The 17,484-nt window shown below is 38.2% G+C and overlaps 1 protein-coding gene across 1 annotated transcript; it reads right to left on the reverse strand.

Moving 5' to 3' along the window:
* Nucleotides 1-7,954: 7,954 nt before the first annotated feature.
* Nucleotides 7,955-14,209, reverse strand: LRRC8B (leucine rich repeat containing 8 VRAC subunit B). The gene is made up of 2 exons (XM_013961212.2): nt 12,074-14,209; nt 7,955-11,073 (listed from the first exon to the last, which is right to left on the reverse strand). The coding sequence occupies exons 1-2, from the start codon at nt 14,207-14,209 to the stop codon at nt 10,801-10,803; spliced, it is 2,409 nt and encodes an 802-aa protein (XP_013816666.1). The 3' UTR covers nt 7,955-10,800.
* Between the last annotated feature and the right edge of the window lie 3,275 nt (nt 14,210-17,484).

Raw genomic sequence — 17,484 nt, forward strand, 5'->3', positions numbered from 1 at the left:
ACAGCTTGGGCCAGCTTGAACTGTGCACAGGACTGCAGCTTAGCCCTGGGAACAGCATTGCCTGCCAGGGAGATACCCTTCCCCAGACCTCCACAGGGGAAAACATGGAGGTGAGAGACTGTCAGAGGTGATACACCAGCTCATCATAGAAAACAGGACCAGAACTCTTTCCCCTGCACCTATATTTGCCATTTTCTCCACATCATCGCTGTGGCGTGGCCTTTATTCTCCTCACAGGCCAGGGCACCACCATGCAGAGATCCTGAGCTCCCTCCAGGCGAGCGGGGAGGGCTGGCACTGTCGGGCACAGCGCCGTGGTCCCAGCTTGCGGCCCAGGAGCAGCTAAGCAGCATTAGCTGAAGAGGAGGCAGAACTGCCCAGCAGCCCGGCCAGAATGGAGGGCAGTCTGCATGCCCTCTCCTGGCCAGCTCTCAACAGCGGTTGAGAAGACAGCTCCGACAAAAAATTTGTAAGGTACTGTTTCTTTTTCTTCCAGTCTAATAAATAAAAATATATCACTGGCTCAAGTTCTGTAAATTTGACAAGAGCACTATGCTTTTGTAAATAAAACAGAAAGACAGGAAATCATGAATTCACATTCCAACAAAACCAACAGCAACAACCCTAACTACTTAAAGCCTTGACAATTACACCCAAGGTCACCCAAGCAATCTTATTCTATGCCTTTAAGTAGGTCCATCTTCCTTCCCTTTCCCCCACTTCAATGCTCCTCTTAGATCTACCACGTAAAGTTACAAACTGAAAGGAGGTTTTGTACATACATGGGTGCATACTTGAAATCCAAGATCCATGCTCTTCCTAAAAACGTTGCTTTTTTCACCTCCTTCAAAATTCATATAATGTGGAGTGGATAATTTCACCCAGAGGATATTACATTTGCAGTAACAGATGTTCTTTGCAGAAATATGTAATATTTTCTTAGAAGAAAGACTGTTTACATCATATTCCTTACCTTATTTCATGTGGGAATAAGCATTAAAATAATGTTATCTGTGTCACCCCCCCTAATAAATGTTTAACATGCTGGTTGATTACAAACAAATTTAACATAAGAAAAGGTGCTCCAGAGATAAATTGAGTTGCTGCAAGTTCCAAGAAAATAGGCAGTTAGCTACCTAGGAGAAGAAGATCCTGTAAGTTCTCCAGGCAAGAGAAAGACTGCAAGATGCAAACACAGTTACACATCAGAAAACCCACAGGAGGGAGGTCACTTATAAATACCCCAGCTATGAGGAAATCTTCAGGGGCACTGCTCTGCAGGCTGGGCTTCCTTCCTTCAGCAGCTTGTTAAATGATGCAGTGTTAGGCCCTTCCTCTCTCATATTTTGGTTCCCCACCTTTTTCTAAACTTTCATCATTTATGGAGCAGTTTGTCAGAGATTTCAGAAAGAGATTGTATGCTGGCCCAAACTAGAAACAGTAAAAAGTATCCCTTAAAAATCAAAGTCAGAATGAAAAGATAACATTCCTGCCTGTGCGAAATCCTAGGGCTCCCCATGCGGTCTTACAAGGCTGATAAAGCACACACCATACTGACGGGAGCCCCTGGCTACAGACAGACCAGCTGGATGACCCACAACTCCGACAAGTGGCAATGGCCCCAGAAAAAGGTTTCATTACTGCTCTGTCCTGGTGGCTTCACTACTGTTCCCCAAGGCACTCACCAAAAGCAGCCCCAGGCACAAAAATGCAAAAGCCTTCAGCATTATTTTTCCTTGCTCCTGGTACCTTTGAAAAGGCCATATACCGTGAGAAAGTACTAACTCCTCTTCTGTCTCCTTCTGTCCTAACCTTGGACAGTGGTAAGATCAATAATATCCCATCATAAAGATTTAGAGCGTTTAGAGAAATGAACTGTTACAAGCAAGAAACTGTCCTTTAATCATTTGCGAGTTAGTGTTCTAGTAGATGATGATGTTGACCTCTAGTGACTAGTCTGGGGATACCTGGTGGCATGAGTACAGTGAAGTGTTACTGTGAACAGCTAGCCAAAAATCTCACTGAAGCTGGCACGTGAAAACAGTCACCCCTCTGTTCATGCCAATGAGTAATTGCACATCCCTTTGGTGGAACAGAAACCTCCAGCTGAAAAAGACCCCAGAAAGGCTGCTACTCTGAGTCTGAATTATGCACACAGAAATTTAAATATAGGATGATTGTGCAGGGATGCCTTGGGCTGTGCAGTGGCTGCAACTGCAGGAGAGTGGAAATGCCCCCAGATTGAGTAAAAAGACTGGCTAAAGCAGCCCCCAGAGGTTGGCACTGAGGTGTAATCCCAGAAGAAAACCAGAAGGGTGAGGAGCCAGGTAGGAAGAGACCTGAGCTGAAAGCAATGAATTACATCCATTTTCCAAAACACAGAAATGAGGCAGGAGGAGACAATTGTGATTCATTGTAAATAGCGAAACTGCATCAAAGGAACACCCCAACCCACTCGCTATTCATTAGTTGACATAACCCATTAGAAGCAACATTTTGCCACACTATGACTAACGGAAAATACTGTTAGACATTTAAATGCTAGCCATCAGCAAGTTACATATTTGACTTTTAAAATTCATCCATTCTACATATTGAAACTACTTTTTTAATTACCTTTGAAAACCATGTAGAGTATGCTATTGTGCTATACATTCATAGATTACAAAACAGAAGAGGATATATGATGCTTTAGGAAGTTATTAAAATCTTATCCAGCTTCAGAATAACAAGTGTTTTACTTTCTCACTTCTTCAAAAGAAATGAGGAAAAACAAACAAAAAACCCCACAACTTCCCAGGAGAGCCATTCGAGACATACCAAGCAAATAACAGATTTTCAGGAAAAGATTAAAGAAATAAAATGACTCAAACATTGGGGAATAGAGGAAGTTCCAAGCTGGTGAGACAGCACAAATGACATACTGACTGTAGCGCCCCATGCAGAGACACCAGCAGCAGGGAAAGAGCATAGGTGCCAGGAGCATGCTCCCAGGGCACAATTCTGACATGGTTTTGAAGTGGGGGAAAATTTAATGTAATTTCTACTCTCTCAACTATGCAAAGGTAGCTGTTTCTCAACAGCTTTGAGGACTTTTTCCATTTAATACAACTTTTCTAATAGGGCTTAACATCTACCTTATTATTACTGTTTACTTCTCACCTTGGGGTAGTCTCACCTATATCTCATCATATATTCTCAGCAAGACTGGACAAAGACACCCTGAAAATGTACATTTGGACCCCCAAATATGTAACCTGAGATAAGGAGTTCATGTACTTTCTGCCATTTCGGCAGACCATTTGCTCTGCACACGGCAGTTAGCAGGCAGCAGAAGGATGAATAAGACATACTGCAGCCCTCCTTTCTTGTTCCATCCTTGGTTGTCGTGGCTTTGCTCCACACTGCTGTGACTGGAAGTCAGAAGAGCGTTTACATTCAAATGAAATAGAGTTTTAATTAGGATTTATATTTAATTAAAGAAAATATTCTTTAAAACTCTCTTTTTTAAAGAGACTGACTGTGCTTGAAACCATCTTACAGTTCCCATTTAGAATTATGCAATAGCGGCAGCAGAGGGAGCTGAAGAGTAAAACATGCTTTAGTCTGCATAAAGCACGGATAGGAGTAAGGAAAAACATTTTGGTACTCTCAGGAGGAAAAAAAAAAGTAAAATACCCTTTGCGGGGCTCTAGTTATTTAAAAGCATAGAAATAGACTAACATTTAAAATTTCAAAATAAAAGAAGTGAATTGGAAAACAAAATACAAAAGAGCATGAGATAAGTCTTCTCTACAAACACTTGTTGTAACTTTTTGGGTACAGCTGATTACTTCTGAACTCCTTTTCACCTAGTAGCTTAATTTTTCAGTCTCTGGTAAATAACCATATAACATACTTTATATGTTTGGACAACCATTTGTAAGCGACTGTAATCTTTTTTCATGTTCCTCAGCATGCATCCTTTCTCTTCCCTGGACATGTTTTGAGCAGCATCTATCATTTGGGCAGAAAAGGCAAAGGCCTTAGTTGTCAGGTCACTAACTGCACTAACTGCCCATGCTTCACTGGCAATCTGATACAATATCAGTATGCACAGCTCAGACTAAAAAACTTCTTTGATTTCTAGCATATCATTCTATCTAGGAAAGAAAGAAAAAAAATCAGTGTAAACGCTGTCTCCCCACTGACCTACAGACTTAGGTAGCTGTCAAAGTCGTCACTGGTTTAAGCCACAGTTAGCTAAATTAATGCTAAGGATGCAAATAGAAAATCTTATGTGGGGAGGGACTTAAACCTACCACCAAAGCTTCCCCATAGAATAGTGGTTGTTGTTTTTTTTTTTTTCCACTCTTCAGCTCAGTTTCTTTACTCCGTAGCAGGGATAACCTCTAGAGAATTATTGTGCTTGCCTCCGTTTTTTGTTTCTTCTCTGTATTCTGCACTTGGATATGGCCACCATTTAGGTCACACTTCTATGAACAATCAAAATTCACATAAGCTGGCACAGCTGCCAAAATAATCAGCCCTATTGTGCCCCTCCCAGCCCTTCCCCTTGTGCCAGCACAAGCAGGAATCCTCCTACATACCAAGCTGTAATTTTATGAACAGCTGGACTCTGAGGAGGAGGAGGCAGCTGCAGTGATTAGCATCTCTGTGCCCTCAATGCAAAAACCAAAGGAACATTTAGCTAGATGCCAGCTTACACTGTCATCTACACTAGTAGATTCCTTTGTCCTATGCAATTATCACTACGATCAAAACTCAGTTAGGGCAGGCTGCTAATGAGAAAAGGCAGGGTTGAAATCAACTTGCACAAAGGAGAGAGACTTCTGAAAAATGCAAAAGGGATGTTGCTGTTTGAAGGAGCTCAAGGACTCATGAACCATGGAAATTTTTTTTTTTTTTTTTTTTTAAATAAAGAAGTTGGGGAGAACAATCCCCAAACCTTGACTTCTCACCTGCTCATTTTGTTTTTCACTGCTGACTCAAGAATATTCAACCCCTGTGCTTATATCTTTGATATATTAAGAACCGTAAGTGCAGAGCAGCGTAAAACATGCAGAGCTTTTTAATCAAAATATCTAAAGTACTATACTGACTATTAATCTTTATTTATGAGCTAAATTTATTGAAAGCCACTATTTTAACATATAAGAATAAATAATGTAACTGTTTATTGTAGCCTAATGCAACTTAGAAACTTGAAGAATTTCAGATCTCTTTGCTAACAGAATATAGGACTTTATTTATACTCTTAATGGATATACTCTTTACACTCTTAATGGTAAGTCAACTGCAATGAAAGCCAATCCCTCTTTATAAGCTGCTGGAATTATTAAATCTAGGAAAAAAAAACCCAGGCAGCTATAGCTAAAACCAAAACTCAATAAATTTAGAATTTTGTGCCTCAAGAATTTTATCAAGTACGCTCTGAACCAATGCAAGAAAGTATTATATCAGTAAGACCATTCAGTTGATTTATTTCTCAAGCTAACAAAACCACATACACTTAGCATAAAAATAGATTTAAATCAAATAAGATTCATATGTCCTTGATTTTGACATTGTTGCTTGTTTCTGGCCAACTTTTTTAAAACAGAAAACTGTTATCCGTTTCCTTTTCATGCATATGTTATAATTTATATCCGCAGAACAGAAAGAAAACAAATCATTGTTTTACAAGCTCCTTTTATCAAGGCATCTTTAGGAATAAAAAGGGTTATTTGGAATGGTAATGAATACCCTGAACTCCCACTGGCTTTGGGTGGGAGTCAAGCACATTCACATAAGCAGTTACTCAAACTCAGCACCTTGCAGAATTGATCCCAGCACAGTCCTCGAGACACTTGAAGAGTTTTCTGCAACAAGACAGACTGCCTCAGAGGAAAAACAGGCAATGTCTCTCCTCAGGCAGATTAAAGAACTGATTCAGGACCAGCAATGCCTTCCCATATGGCAGCTGGGCTAGTTCTGGCGCTGTCTGCCCTTCTCCCTGCCCTCTCTGGTTTTCCATCTCCGCTACAGGAATGCCTCTAAGGCTTTGCCATAGCTACTAAACTGCTGCTATCTACCTCACAAAATGTGACATCCCTTTGGGTTACCTTAGTATCCCAGATTAAACTACAACAGCTACTGCAGGGGAACCTGAATCATCCCTGAACTGCAGAGAGGTTGTGGAGTCTCCTTCTCTGGAGATACTCAAAAAGCTGCCCGGATGCGATCCTGTGCAACGTGCTCTAGGTGACCCTGCTTGAGCAGGGGGGTTGGACTAGATGATCTCCAGAGGTCCCTTCCAACCTCAACCATTCTGTGATAACTCTCAAAGGAGCACAGGAACCACTATCCCTGCTCCATAATCAGAGCCTTAATCTAGACAAAACAGGGCAGCCTGGGGAAAGCTGGCATAGCACTAGGGATGTAGCAGCCCACTAACAGACAGTGCATATTCACTGAGTAACATGGCCTACACCTCTTCAAGGTCTGCTTAGTTTCTCTGCTACTCCTAAATCTTCAGGTAACCATTGTGGCCAAGGTTTCTCAGCACGTCTGTCATCTGATAAGATTACTTCAAGGCACACTATTCATAAATTCTTGAGAAGTTTATGTATCTTTTCATTCTTATACTTTCCGCTGTCTTAATATCTTATTTTAGATACAGGAGAACAACACGTTTAGCATCTTACTGTGCCCTGGACATGCTTAGTACTAAATCTCGATTCAATATCAATATATATATATAGCTATATACATATATATGCATATCTATCTCACAGCTCATGCACAGAAGTTGTTACCACTTGATTGTAAGAAAGTACTATAAAGATAGAAGAAGCAAAGGAGAATTACTTTGCATGCAAGTGAATGCAAAGTTGTACATTAAGCAGCTATCATAGTAGGAGCAATTGCTCCTTATCGCCACCTACTGACTTTGGCACTTGCCAGACTCTGGGAATAGAAGAAGGTAGGAGTCACTTATTAGGAGTGATTATGGAGAAAACTTCAGCTCACACTTTGAAGATGGAGAGACTATATACTGAGGAAGTTTTCTAACATGATGTAAATCTACTGGTTAAAATCACTAAAACTACAATAATAAACTGCCAAGTAAACAAAGTGTATGGAACTGCAGAAGCCTGGAGCAACATCTGTAAGAGGAATTAACTGCCTTATTTCACTGATACTACCATCTCCAAGCAGGGGAACTCCAAGTCATTTTTATTAGTTATTCCACTCCATCTCCAAGAAAAAAAAGAGGGCCAGAGTTCTGTAAAAGTTGCCAAGTAGGTTCTTATTTTCAAAGATAAGAAGCAAGTATTTGAAGATGTAACATCACTTGCATGTTTGTTTTTTCCTCCTCTTCAAAATGAAGAGCCAAGCCAACGGTTCTCACAAAATTCCATCAAATATCAACTCACATTTCAAGAGAAATAAGATCCAGGAGCTCAGATGACATGCAATACTTTAAACACGTGCATGATTTACTACCAGCAGCACTATTTCTAGCAGTTTAGCTGCATGATAGCTGTATGGACCAAGCTGCAAAAAGCATCGTTGCCTTTCCACTTCTCCCAGTACAGTTCCAGACAGCATTCCATACTAACCCAGCTCCCAGAAATTAGTGGGAAACTTGGAGGAGTTTCTGTAACAAGACAATGATGAAGACAGAAACTTAATTCTGATCAACACAAGAGCTTCTCTCTTACCTCAAAACATGAGAGCTGCTTTGATAAGGCACATAGTGTTCATTTCCCACTGCTGTTCATTTTCTTCACACTTTCCTGCAGAATATACGCTTGCTAGCACACAAGTGTAGATAGCTGGAAAAAGACTTTTGTGCTTTGCCTTAAATGCAACATCTCTCATTTCTCACAGGGAAATAAAGAATGGTTCAGAGAGTTGTAAAGCAAAAAATTTAATTTTTCAAAGAAACATTCAAGATACAGAAGGTCACAATACAAAGTTCTTAAACAACTCAACATCAAAATTTAAAAGTCTTTTTTGATTAGAAGTGATTGGTTAATACAAAGACTAGGTGCCACGACTGCTTATAGTACAAAGCTTATGACAGTGGATTTGTATTTTCATTCCCTGAAAAATCTCATTCTGAAGAAGTGTTTAATGTTAAGGTCTTGCCTGAAATAAATCTAAATTCAGAGAGTCATATTTGTCTCCATCCTCAGTTCTAAGCACTGGGAGTGAGTTTCAGGGTATGAAATGGGTGGCAAAGGCACACCATTGTTTAAACACAAGGGCAGAGACTCCAGCCCTCAAACTTTCTGGCTTTTGTCTAGGTGTTTTATAGGCATTCATACTTATACATATACAGTGAAAAATGCATCCCTCTTTGATGGGGTGCAGAATGAAAAAAAAATTAGAAGTTTACACAATAAAAATGTAACCTTTATAACCTATATTGTTTATATGCTTATGCATTTCTTGGTGTTTCCTCAAATACTTTAAGGTTACGAATTTTAGAAATGAAGTATCTTTCTCTACATTATTTCTATATTTCACTTTGAAAGAATTAGCATAAAATGAATGCTTAATTTAAGATCATTGTTCACCTCTGTCATTGTGTTAATGACGGAAAAGTGCAGATAACACTGCTAAAAAGTTGTGAAGTCATCAGCCAAAACTATATGCAGTTACTTGCTTATTTAACTTTTTCAAACAGCTTTCCAATTCATGAAAAAGCTTTAAAGAAAAATCTTGCTTAATCTTTTAAAAAGTTACTAGACTGCAAGTCATGTGTGTCAAATCCTAGCACAAAGTGTTCTTCAGTCTTAAGTTAGAGCCCTGATACAGACTTACTGTAATTATTAACAGAACTCCAGCCACAGGGGCACAAATCAATCTACTCCAGTTTAATCACATATACCAAGGCCAACTCTGTTTGTGGACCATGTCAATGCCTATAAACCTATTATAGAACTGAAAATTAACTAAACTAGAGTTTGGAAGAGCTACATATGGATTTTATGAAATACACTGTTCCATAAATACCAGTTTGCACATAGATGCACCTAATTAGTTTAAACTAAACATTTCTAGAATTACAAAAAAAAGTAATAGTTATACCACACTGGAGTTCCCTGAGAAGAAAGAGTTTGAACTACGAAGGTCTTTGAAATGCAGTCAGTACAGTGAATAAACACAAACCTCTTGATTGCTACAGCACAAACATCTCTGACTTCCATGTTGATCAGATGTGCTTAGACATTTTAATTCACATTAATCCTTACTCTCCAGAAAAGTGGCACTGAAATGGGAGCAAAAGATGACAATAGTCTAATACTAAAACTCATTTCTGTGAAGACTTTATTATTACAAACTGGAACATATAGTCAGCATGCTTGATGAATACGAAGTCATTAAGAGCATTACCAGATCTATTTAACCCACAACTGAGTCTACAGTCTTGAAAACTTTAATATACTACAAAAAGTTTTCGAGTATGTATTTCTGGAAAGAATGCTTTCCCTCCCCCTGCCCCGAGGCAGAGCTTACGTGGATATGATGAATTCCAGGAGATTTAAGACTTCAAATATAATAACTGAGTGCACAGCAAAAGAATGAGTAAAATCAGGAACCATTTTATTTCCATCCAGTTTTGCAAATATTAAGGATGGTATTATGGTATTGGTATTATGGTATGGCATTATTAGAGCTCAGTTCACCACTTATGGAAATATGCTATCTCTAGAAGAAACAACGCTTATAGTGTTTTTTCCATTTTTTCCCACTGATGTACTTGTGAGTTGTGTGAATATTTGGTTTGGTTTAACTGCGCTTTTCAGTCCCTATTCATGTACCTAATAAAAATCTCCTTCATCCTCTCTCCTCAGCCACTAAATTACAGCAACTGGGGGTGGAGAAAAAGCATTGAGGCAGTCAGTAAACGAGAAGTTATAAAAATGTTAAATAGCAACATACACTACACTAACACCCGATATCCCCACAATACGCAGAAGACAACTTTGTTACTATGCCATGTTCTATTTGCCATCATTCTCTATGAGGATCAATACTAGAAATTTGTTGTCCAGTACATGTGCACAACACTTATTCCAGATTCTTCAGACTTGCAACCCAATTTCTAAGCAAACAATTCACTTCAGTATTTTGTCTTCAAAATAGTGAAAACAAAGTTGGTTTCAGGTATTATCTAGGTGGTTTTAATAGCAAGATTCAGAGGGCCTCTTCCACAGTTACAGAGTTAATGCTCAACACTTGTCAAAAAGCTTTAAAAAATTAAATTATGTTGAAAAATGATTTTCAGTATACCCCATGCAACTGAACTGCTCAAACAGTTTAAACTTTTAATTTAACATATTCTAAGTTAGTGGAGAGTTCATATTTAGAAACTAATCCCAGACAGTTCTTGGTCCTCATATCGCAGGAAATGAAACCATTTAAAATGATCACCATCAACAGAAAAAAAGTTACCATAGGCAAAAAAAAAAGTATATACACATTCACTGTAGCCAGACAATCAACTCTTTCATTCCAATACTATCGTAAACATTTATTGACTACATTATTTCAACCAGGAGAACCCAACCAATAATTCATATTTGCATATTCAAACATATGATTACCTGTCAAAGGCTTCTTTTTTTTTTTTTAAGACTAAATATTTTTTTTCTTGTCCAATATAATCAACTCAGCTGAATGCATTTAAGTTTAGGACTGATCTGTAAACTGTGTTCTCTCCTTTCGTTCTCTCCACCAGTACAGATCTTTAGAGAGATATTAAGTAAAAGGCTTAAAGGATGAACTGACAGTTTCATTTCAAGCTTAGCACTTATCCGAGCATGCTTGTAAACGTTCTCTTACACGAGGTGGAAGTGTTTTTAACAACCTTTCTTCTACAACTAGGCTATTCCGTTTTAGAAACTGACATTCTTCCAGTTCAGCAGGAAGTGATTCAAGATAGTTTCCAGTGAGCTCTAATTGAACAAGATTCAGTAGCTGACCCACACAAGGGGACAAATTCATCAGACTGTTATTTCCCAGAAGCAGAAATTGCAGCTTTCTGCACTGAAATAATCCATCAGGCAGCATTTCAATCTAGAAAAAGGAAAGAAAAGAATGAAAATAATGTACATTAAAATTTGTTAACATAAATGCAGCTGCATGTTTCTCCACTTACTAACTTTATTTTAGGTTAAAAAAGCTCTCAGTTTATAGAAGGATAAGGAAAGGGGAAAATTTTAATGCTTCTATAATTGTGTGGGGGAAAGTGCAGCTTGAACTGCCTGAGAACACTATAATGTTTTTATATACCTGTTTTATTATGAAGATGCTTTGCTATGGGAAGAAACCAAGTCAGAAGCATTGTAAGAAGTACGTGTGTGTGTAGGTGGCAGGGGAGAAAAACAGACAGTCTCCTAAAGAATCACTTAATGAAGACCAAACACAGATTCTGCGGAGAGACATTAGCATCTCCCAGTGTTGTGAAACCTGTACAAGCAGTTACCCATGCAGTGCAGTTGTAACTCAGTCCTGGTCTACACTACCAATACTAACACCCCAAACAGCCTTTCTAAACGTGAACAGAGCCCTAGGCCATGAGTCCAGACCCCATGCTATAGAGTCAGACCATTTAGCACTGCTGATGAGTTACCAGCTATAATTATTTTCCTCCTGCCAACCACATAGACAGATGAGCTGCTCACAAACCAGCTGTTGATTCACTACAGCTTAGTTTGACATTTTAAGGTAAAAATTAAAACTGCATGTTTCCATTAACATACTAATTGGGTAGACAGATGCAGGGAAAGGGAAGATATATTTCAGCAGTCATCCAACCTATACTATCTCTATTTATGAATCAGAGCCTTTAAGTTGCTACAGACTGGGGCAGTACTTATTCGGTATTACACGAGCTTTGATGATACTGAAGTCTTAGTAATCAAAACAAACCCCACCACCACCTTTCAACTTTACTAGGTTTATGCTCATCATTAGCGCTACAAAAGCATTTTGAACCAGAGACTGTTCTGGAAAAAAGGGTAGACTAAGTCAAGATGATTTTTTTTCCCCAAAAGTAATTAAAAGTTGTACTTACATGGTTTTTTGTCAAAGCCAGGTACTGCAGATTGGTCAGATAACCGATTTCTTCGGGGATGGAAGTTAGCTTATTATAGCTAAGATCCAAATAGTGCAACTTTTTACAAAGAAATAGCTGCAATGGAACATTTTTAATATTATTATAGTTTAGATACAGTTGTTCCAGGTTTGATAGTGCACCAATTTGCACTGGGACATATGAAATGCTGTTGTGCCACAGTTTTAAGCAAGAAAGGTTCTTAAGATGTTGAAAGCTAATTATTTCTTCCACTGTTCGGAGATTATTCTCTTTTAAGTCAATTTCATGCAAATTGTTGAGGGTAAAAATAGAGTGGGGGATGCGCTCTAAGTCACAGCAGATTAATTCCAAGGTTCTCAAGTTTACCAACTTCTTCAAGTTATTTAGCACTATCAGTTTATTTCCCTCATTGTTGATAGACAAGTGTTGTAAAGAAGGCAGAAGGTCTGTAACCACCTGAGGTATACGGGAAAGGTTGTTTTTTAAGTGAATTGATCTCAGATTTTTCAGCCCCTGAAAGCTTTCATTGTATATGGAGTTGTGATGATCTAGCATGAAATACCCTGTTAAGCATAATTCCTTTAGGTTTTTTAGATGAAAGATCCAAGGTGGAATCCTCCCCATCTCACTAGATTTTAGACGCAATGTTTTCAGATTTTCTTCTAAAAAGCTCATTGCTGGATAATCCACAGTTAATGATGAATGATAAACATTGAGTTCTTTGAGATTGACTAGCTGGGACACAGCTGAAGGAAGTTTGGCTTCAGGAATAAGTTCCAAGCTTAGGACTTCTATTTCTGTCAGTTCAAAGACACTGTCCGGGAGACCGTTTAACATGAAAAGGTGAAGTTCGATCTTGTCCTGGGAATTTCTTATTAGTTTGTTTTTCAGTTTTTCCACTGACCATTGGTTGTTAAGATTTATCTGTTTCAGTTTGTTCTCACTCAAATCAGACAGGAATATCGAGAATCGTTGTGAATAAAGAGGATCATACTGATCAGCCAAGTGGAGGATAAATGCAAAGTCATTCCTTACATCAGGTATATCACTATAATTACTTTTCTCTCTCAACTTCTCAAAAGAATATTGCTTAAGTGAACTTCTTAACATCCACCACAAACTGTAAGTACAAGTTAAGCCATAGAAGATCACTAAAACAACATAAAATGAAGCCAAAACTTTAAAAATCTCTGCTAGTGAATAAACACACTGGTACCTTTTGTAGCCTGTAAAGGCTTGAACATCAACTACACAATCAATTTCAAGTGTAATAAAGGATAAATAATAGGGGACATAAATTATTATTATTACAAATACAATAACTTTGACTATAATCTGTTTCATATACACTGTATATATGACATCCTTCTCTTCAACATGTACTCTGAATTTCTTCACTTTTTCAAATATAGCTTTAGCTTGTTCCCCTTCTTTTTTGTCAAGAACACTTGAGGAATTTTCTCTTCCAGTTGTTTCCAAGCCAGCTTGTGGATATGGCAGGGACTGTCTGCTTGCACCTATATCTACTGAATTCCCAGGTGATGAAATCACTGCTTTTGATTTGGCTATTGGCAAGCTCCTCACAGACTGCTCGGCAACTGTTTCTGAGAGGGCACGTGTTGTCCATGGAGAATCAAAACACTTCTGAAGAATGGCTACAAAGTGCTCAAGCCTGGAACTTGTACTAGGATAGTAAAGCCAGAAATTACTGCAAGCTGCAAAAATAAAGGTATGCAGAAGCACTAGGTATGGAAAAAATTTGGCAAACCAGTGAAGCTGTCTCTCATAACATACTGCATCAATATAGGAATACTGCTGCCGATGAAGATCATTCTGGATTTTAAGTGGGATAATTATTTGTGCTGTGGAGCTAGAGGACATGTTAAGGTTTGTTTTAACTAAATCCCAATGCACGGCACAGTGATTGTCAGGTTCTAGCTTGCAAGGAAGACAACACAACACTCTGGTTTGAGTAAGCTGGAGAGCCCCAGCGAGCACAGCAACTAGCAGCATTATCATGGTGAGGTAATACCAGAAGACGTCCCACCATGGTTTCAGTATGTGGTAGGATGACTGGGCATCTGCTAAGTATTTGAGTTCTGTTAGAGTGATCATGACTTTCACCTGTGAGAGAACAGCAGCTGGTGTGAGGGGAAAAGAAAAGACACACATAGTAAGATAAACTGCTTTTAGCAATTTTCTATTAAACACTTGCAGCTTATCACTGTTTTCTCATTTTTAAATATATGTAACACTGGCCTAGCATCCAAAGCATAGCAAAAGGATCCAAGAACTCCTGATACCTAACCCTAGCCATTATCTCATTTTTATTTTAAGGAAAATTACTTAGAATGCAAGAATTTAAACCAAGAGTGAAACTAGCACCAGAAGTTAAGAGAAACATATTTTGACCAAACATTTGGGTACTGTTAAAGTAAAAGCAACAAGCAGGTTGAAGTTAAAGAAGTGTTTATTAGAGATATTACTAATAGTTCTTCACCTCTGTCCTTAAACTGAACTAGTATCAAGTATTATAATAGTAGTATTAAGTATTATAATGTAGTACAAGTTATATTTCTCTTCTGAGAAGACCTAGAATCAGAGCAATGTATTAACATGATTGGATGGAATGATTTAATCCATAGAATATTCTAAATTACAAGATCAATCAGCCAAGAATAGTGCATATAAATTCTAAAACAGCAGTTTTACATCACATATTATGTGCAATTCCGCATTTTGCCCCAAGAGGATTACATATACTGATGGAATGAAAATGTAACTTTGTAACACAACTTAATATTGTCTAATATTTTCATTCACATATGAATGACAATGTGTATGTATACATATATATACACACACACACAAAGTTTTTTACCCGCTCAGAAACATAGGTTTGAAAGCACTCGTACATTTAACTGTTACAGCAGGTATTAATTAAGAAATGAAAAAAGAGGGCTATGATGCAGTAGCTTAGCATTTGTGTTTGTGGCTAATTCATGCTAGTTGAATAGCTGATTGAATAAGCTATTTACTGCAATTGACAAACTGTAATAAATATTTACGAGCTTAAATATAAGTGTTATACCTAAGGGATTCATACTTACTTTACTAATTAAAGAGAATAAAATACACAGCACTCTTCAATCAGGAGGTCTACACCTTTTAAAATTCCTTGGACATGCCATCTTTGCATTTGTCTTCATTCTGGTTGGAAAAACATTGAGTAAACTTCAATAGGTGAAACTATTAGGAATAAAGAGCAGACATTCCAGCTTTCATCAGAACTGTTGTCTTATTGCAGACATCAGGACCTGTTAAGATCTGCATTGCTACAGCTACACAAAGCAGACAAGAACATCCTCAGACATGATCATCTAGAACGAAAAGTCAAAGTCTTCCACGACCTAGCCCTATTTCAACTGGAAAGTAATGTTTATTTAGCCAAATGAGTAAAGTGAAAATAATACAAGCAATATGCAAGGCTTCAAGCAGTAGAGTTAAGTCATAATTTTGATATATCAACATCTGGCAGAGAAGTAACAGTTTTCCAAAAACAGAGGCCCATATTTTACTTTGAGCAAGCTGATATAGATTTGTCCAGTGTCAACGGCAATACCACAGACACTACCAGCTTAGAGGACACTTACTATAAGTTCTGCTGAACAGCACAGACACCAAAGAAGGGCTATCCCTTCTATTTTTGTCAATATACTCTTACTGGAAATTTCGGATCCAACGAACAGAAAACTGACAAGCTGCTACAAAAAGACAAACTGCAGCAGTGAGGCAGCGCTGTATTCTTATCCTTATCCTATGCTCACATTTGAATGGCAAGAATGGCCCCAATTAAGTTAATTTTCCTTCCTTTGACAACAGCATTTGGAGTCGAAGGTGGAAACTTACCAGGCCGCTCAAGCCAAAGCAAGGGGAGGAGGCCGGGGGTTACAGCGCACTCCTGGAGGGAAAGAAAGTATCACATCATGAAACACTTGGATTCCAGCAGCTATTCCAATAGCTCATTATTCCTTCCATAGCAAAGTATTTTAAAGACCCAACATTTGACAAGAGAGAAGGGAAAGAGCGTGTGGGTGGGCGCGAGCAGGGAAAGCGGGCATGGGCAGGCGCGAGCAGGGAAAGCGGGCACAGCTAGCTCCAAAGGTCCATTTCAAGCCTGAGCCTTACACAGAAGGCTTTGGCACATCTAGCTAGACTTATTTGAGATGCCACCCCTCCCAAATATATCACTGGTCATCTGGAAGTTACTTTTCCCAAAGCAAAGATGAAGTAACAGCCCTTGTCATTGTCCGCAAGTACTAAAAGCCAAACAAGCTCAAGTGGGTTTGTGTTTACGTAAAGTTACTAGTCCTGCAGCTGAAATGCTCTAACCTTACTCAAGAAATAGCAACTTTAACCACTCCAACTTAACCTGCAAAAGCACATCTGCAAATACATTTAAAATTAGTTATTTTTGTATAATTCTCTGGAGTTTGAGTATGAATTCATAGGTGTAAGAACAAGAAAAGATACTGAAAACATCAGTACTTAGACACCCATTCCGCAGTGACTGTCACCTGGATACTGTCTCAACTCACGCCAGAAATGCTTGATTTGAAGGTAAATGGAAGAAAAAACTTTTCAATTTCAACCTAGAATTAAAACAAATGAACTGAAGGAAAGATTTGGGATCCCTATTAACCAAGCAGTTAAGAACACACACACTTAAGAGATGAACATGCAGAATGATGGAAACAGAAAAATAGGAGCAAAAGGTATAAATAGCATGGATTTAACAAAGAAAACATTTAAAAGTCAAGATGATCACTGAATTGGCTGAGAGCTTAAAACAGTATAAAAGGTCTAATTAGCATGAGGATAGAATTTTTCTTCCTGACAAACATATGGGCCTCAGTAGGGACTTGAGCAGATTCCAATATTTTAAGACATTACTTTTATTACCATTTATTAGAGAAAGTTTAAAATAATATAAATTGAATAATGTATATATGTACTGTGATACATTGTAATATTTTATCTTAAAAGGGCACAATAGAAGTGTAGTTCACTGACTCCTATCTCATCTGAAGATATATATATATTTTTTCTTTTTTCCAGAAAGAGAATCTACAGAGTTCTTAAATATAAAGGCTGCTTTAACACTTAAGATTAATTTTATATGCCATAGCTGCTTTGCTTCTTATCTAACACCTACTTAAGATGACAGCCTATAGAGCTGCAGCTCTGATTCATAAAAATATTCCTATCCAGAAAGGGTGCGCATATGTGTGCACACACATGTGTATTTTTCCAGGAATGGACTCTATGAAGTTAGAATTATGCTAAATAATTCTAGCAGTGCCTGTACCTAGCCCTGTTTGTATTGAGTT

Source organism: Apteryx mantelli, chromosome 8 (genome assembly GCF_036417845.1).
Source record: "Apteryx mantelli isolate bAptMan1 chromosome 8, bAptMan1.hap1, whole genome shotgun sequence".
Lineage (NCBI taxonomy): Eukaryota > Metazoa > Chordata > Aves > Apterygiformes > Apterygidae > Apteryx > Apteryx mantelli.

What these genes read in the sequence shown, in the direction of transcription:
- LRRC8B (XM_013961212.2), bottom strand. Translation starts at nt 14,209, where the DNA reads ATGATCACTCTAACAGAACTCAAATACTTAGCAGATGCCCAGTCATCC. An exon ending in TGGCTTTGACAAAAAACCAT is followed by an intron (nt 11,074 to 12,073) that starts GTAAGTACAACT and finishes TCCTTTTTCTAG; the next exon opens with ATTGAAATGCTGCCTGATGG.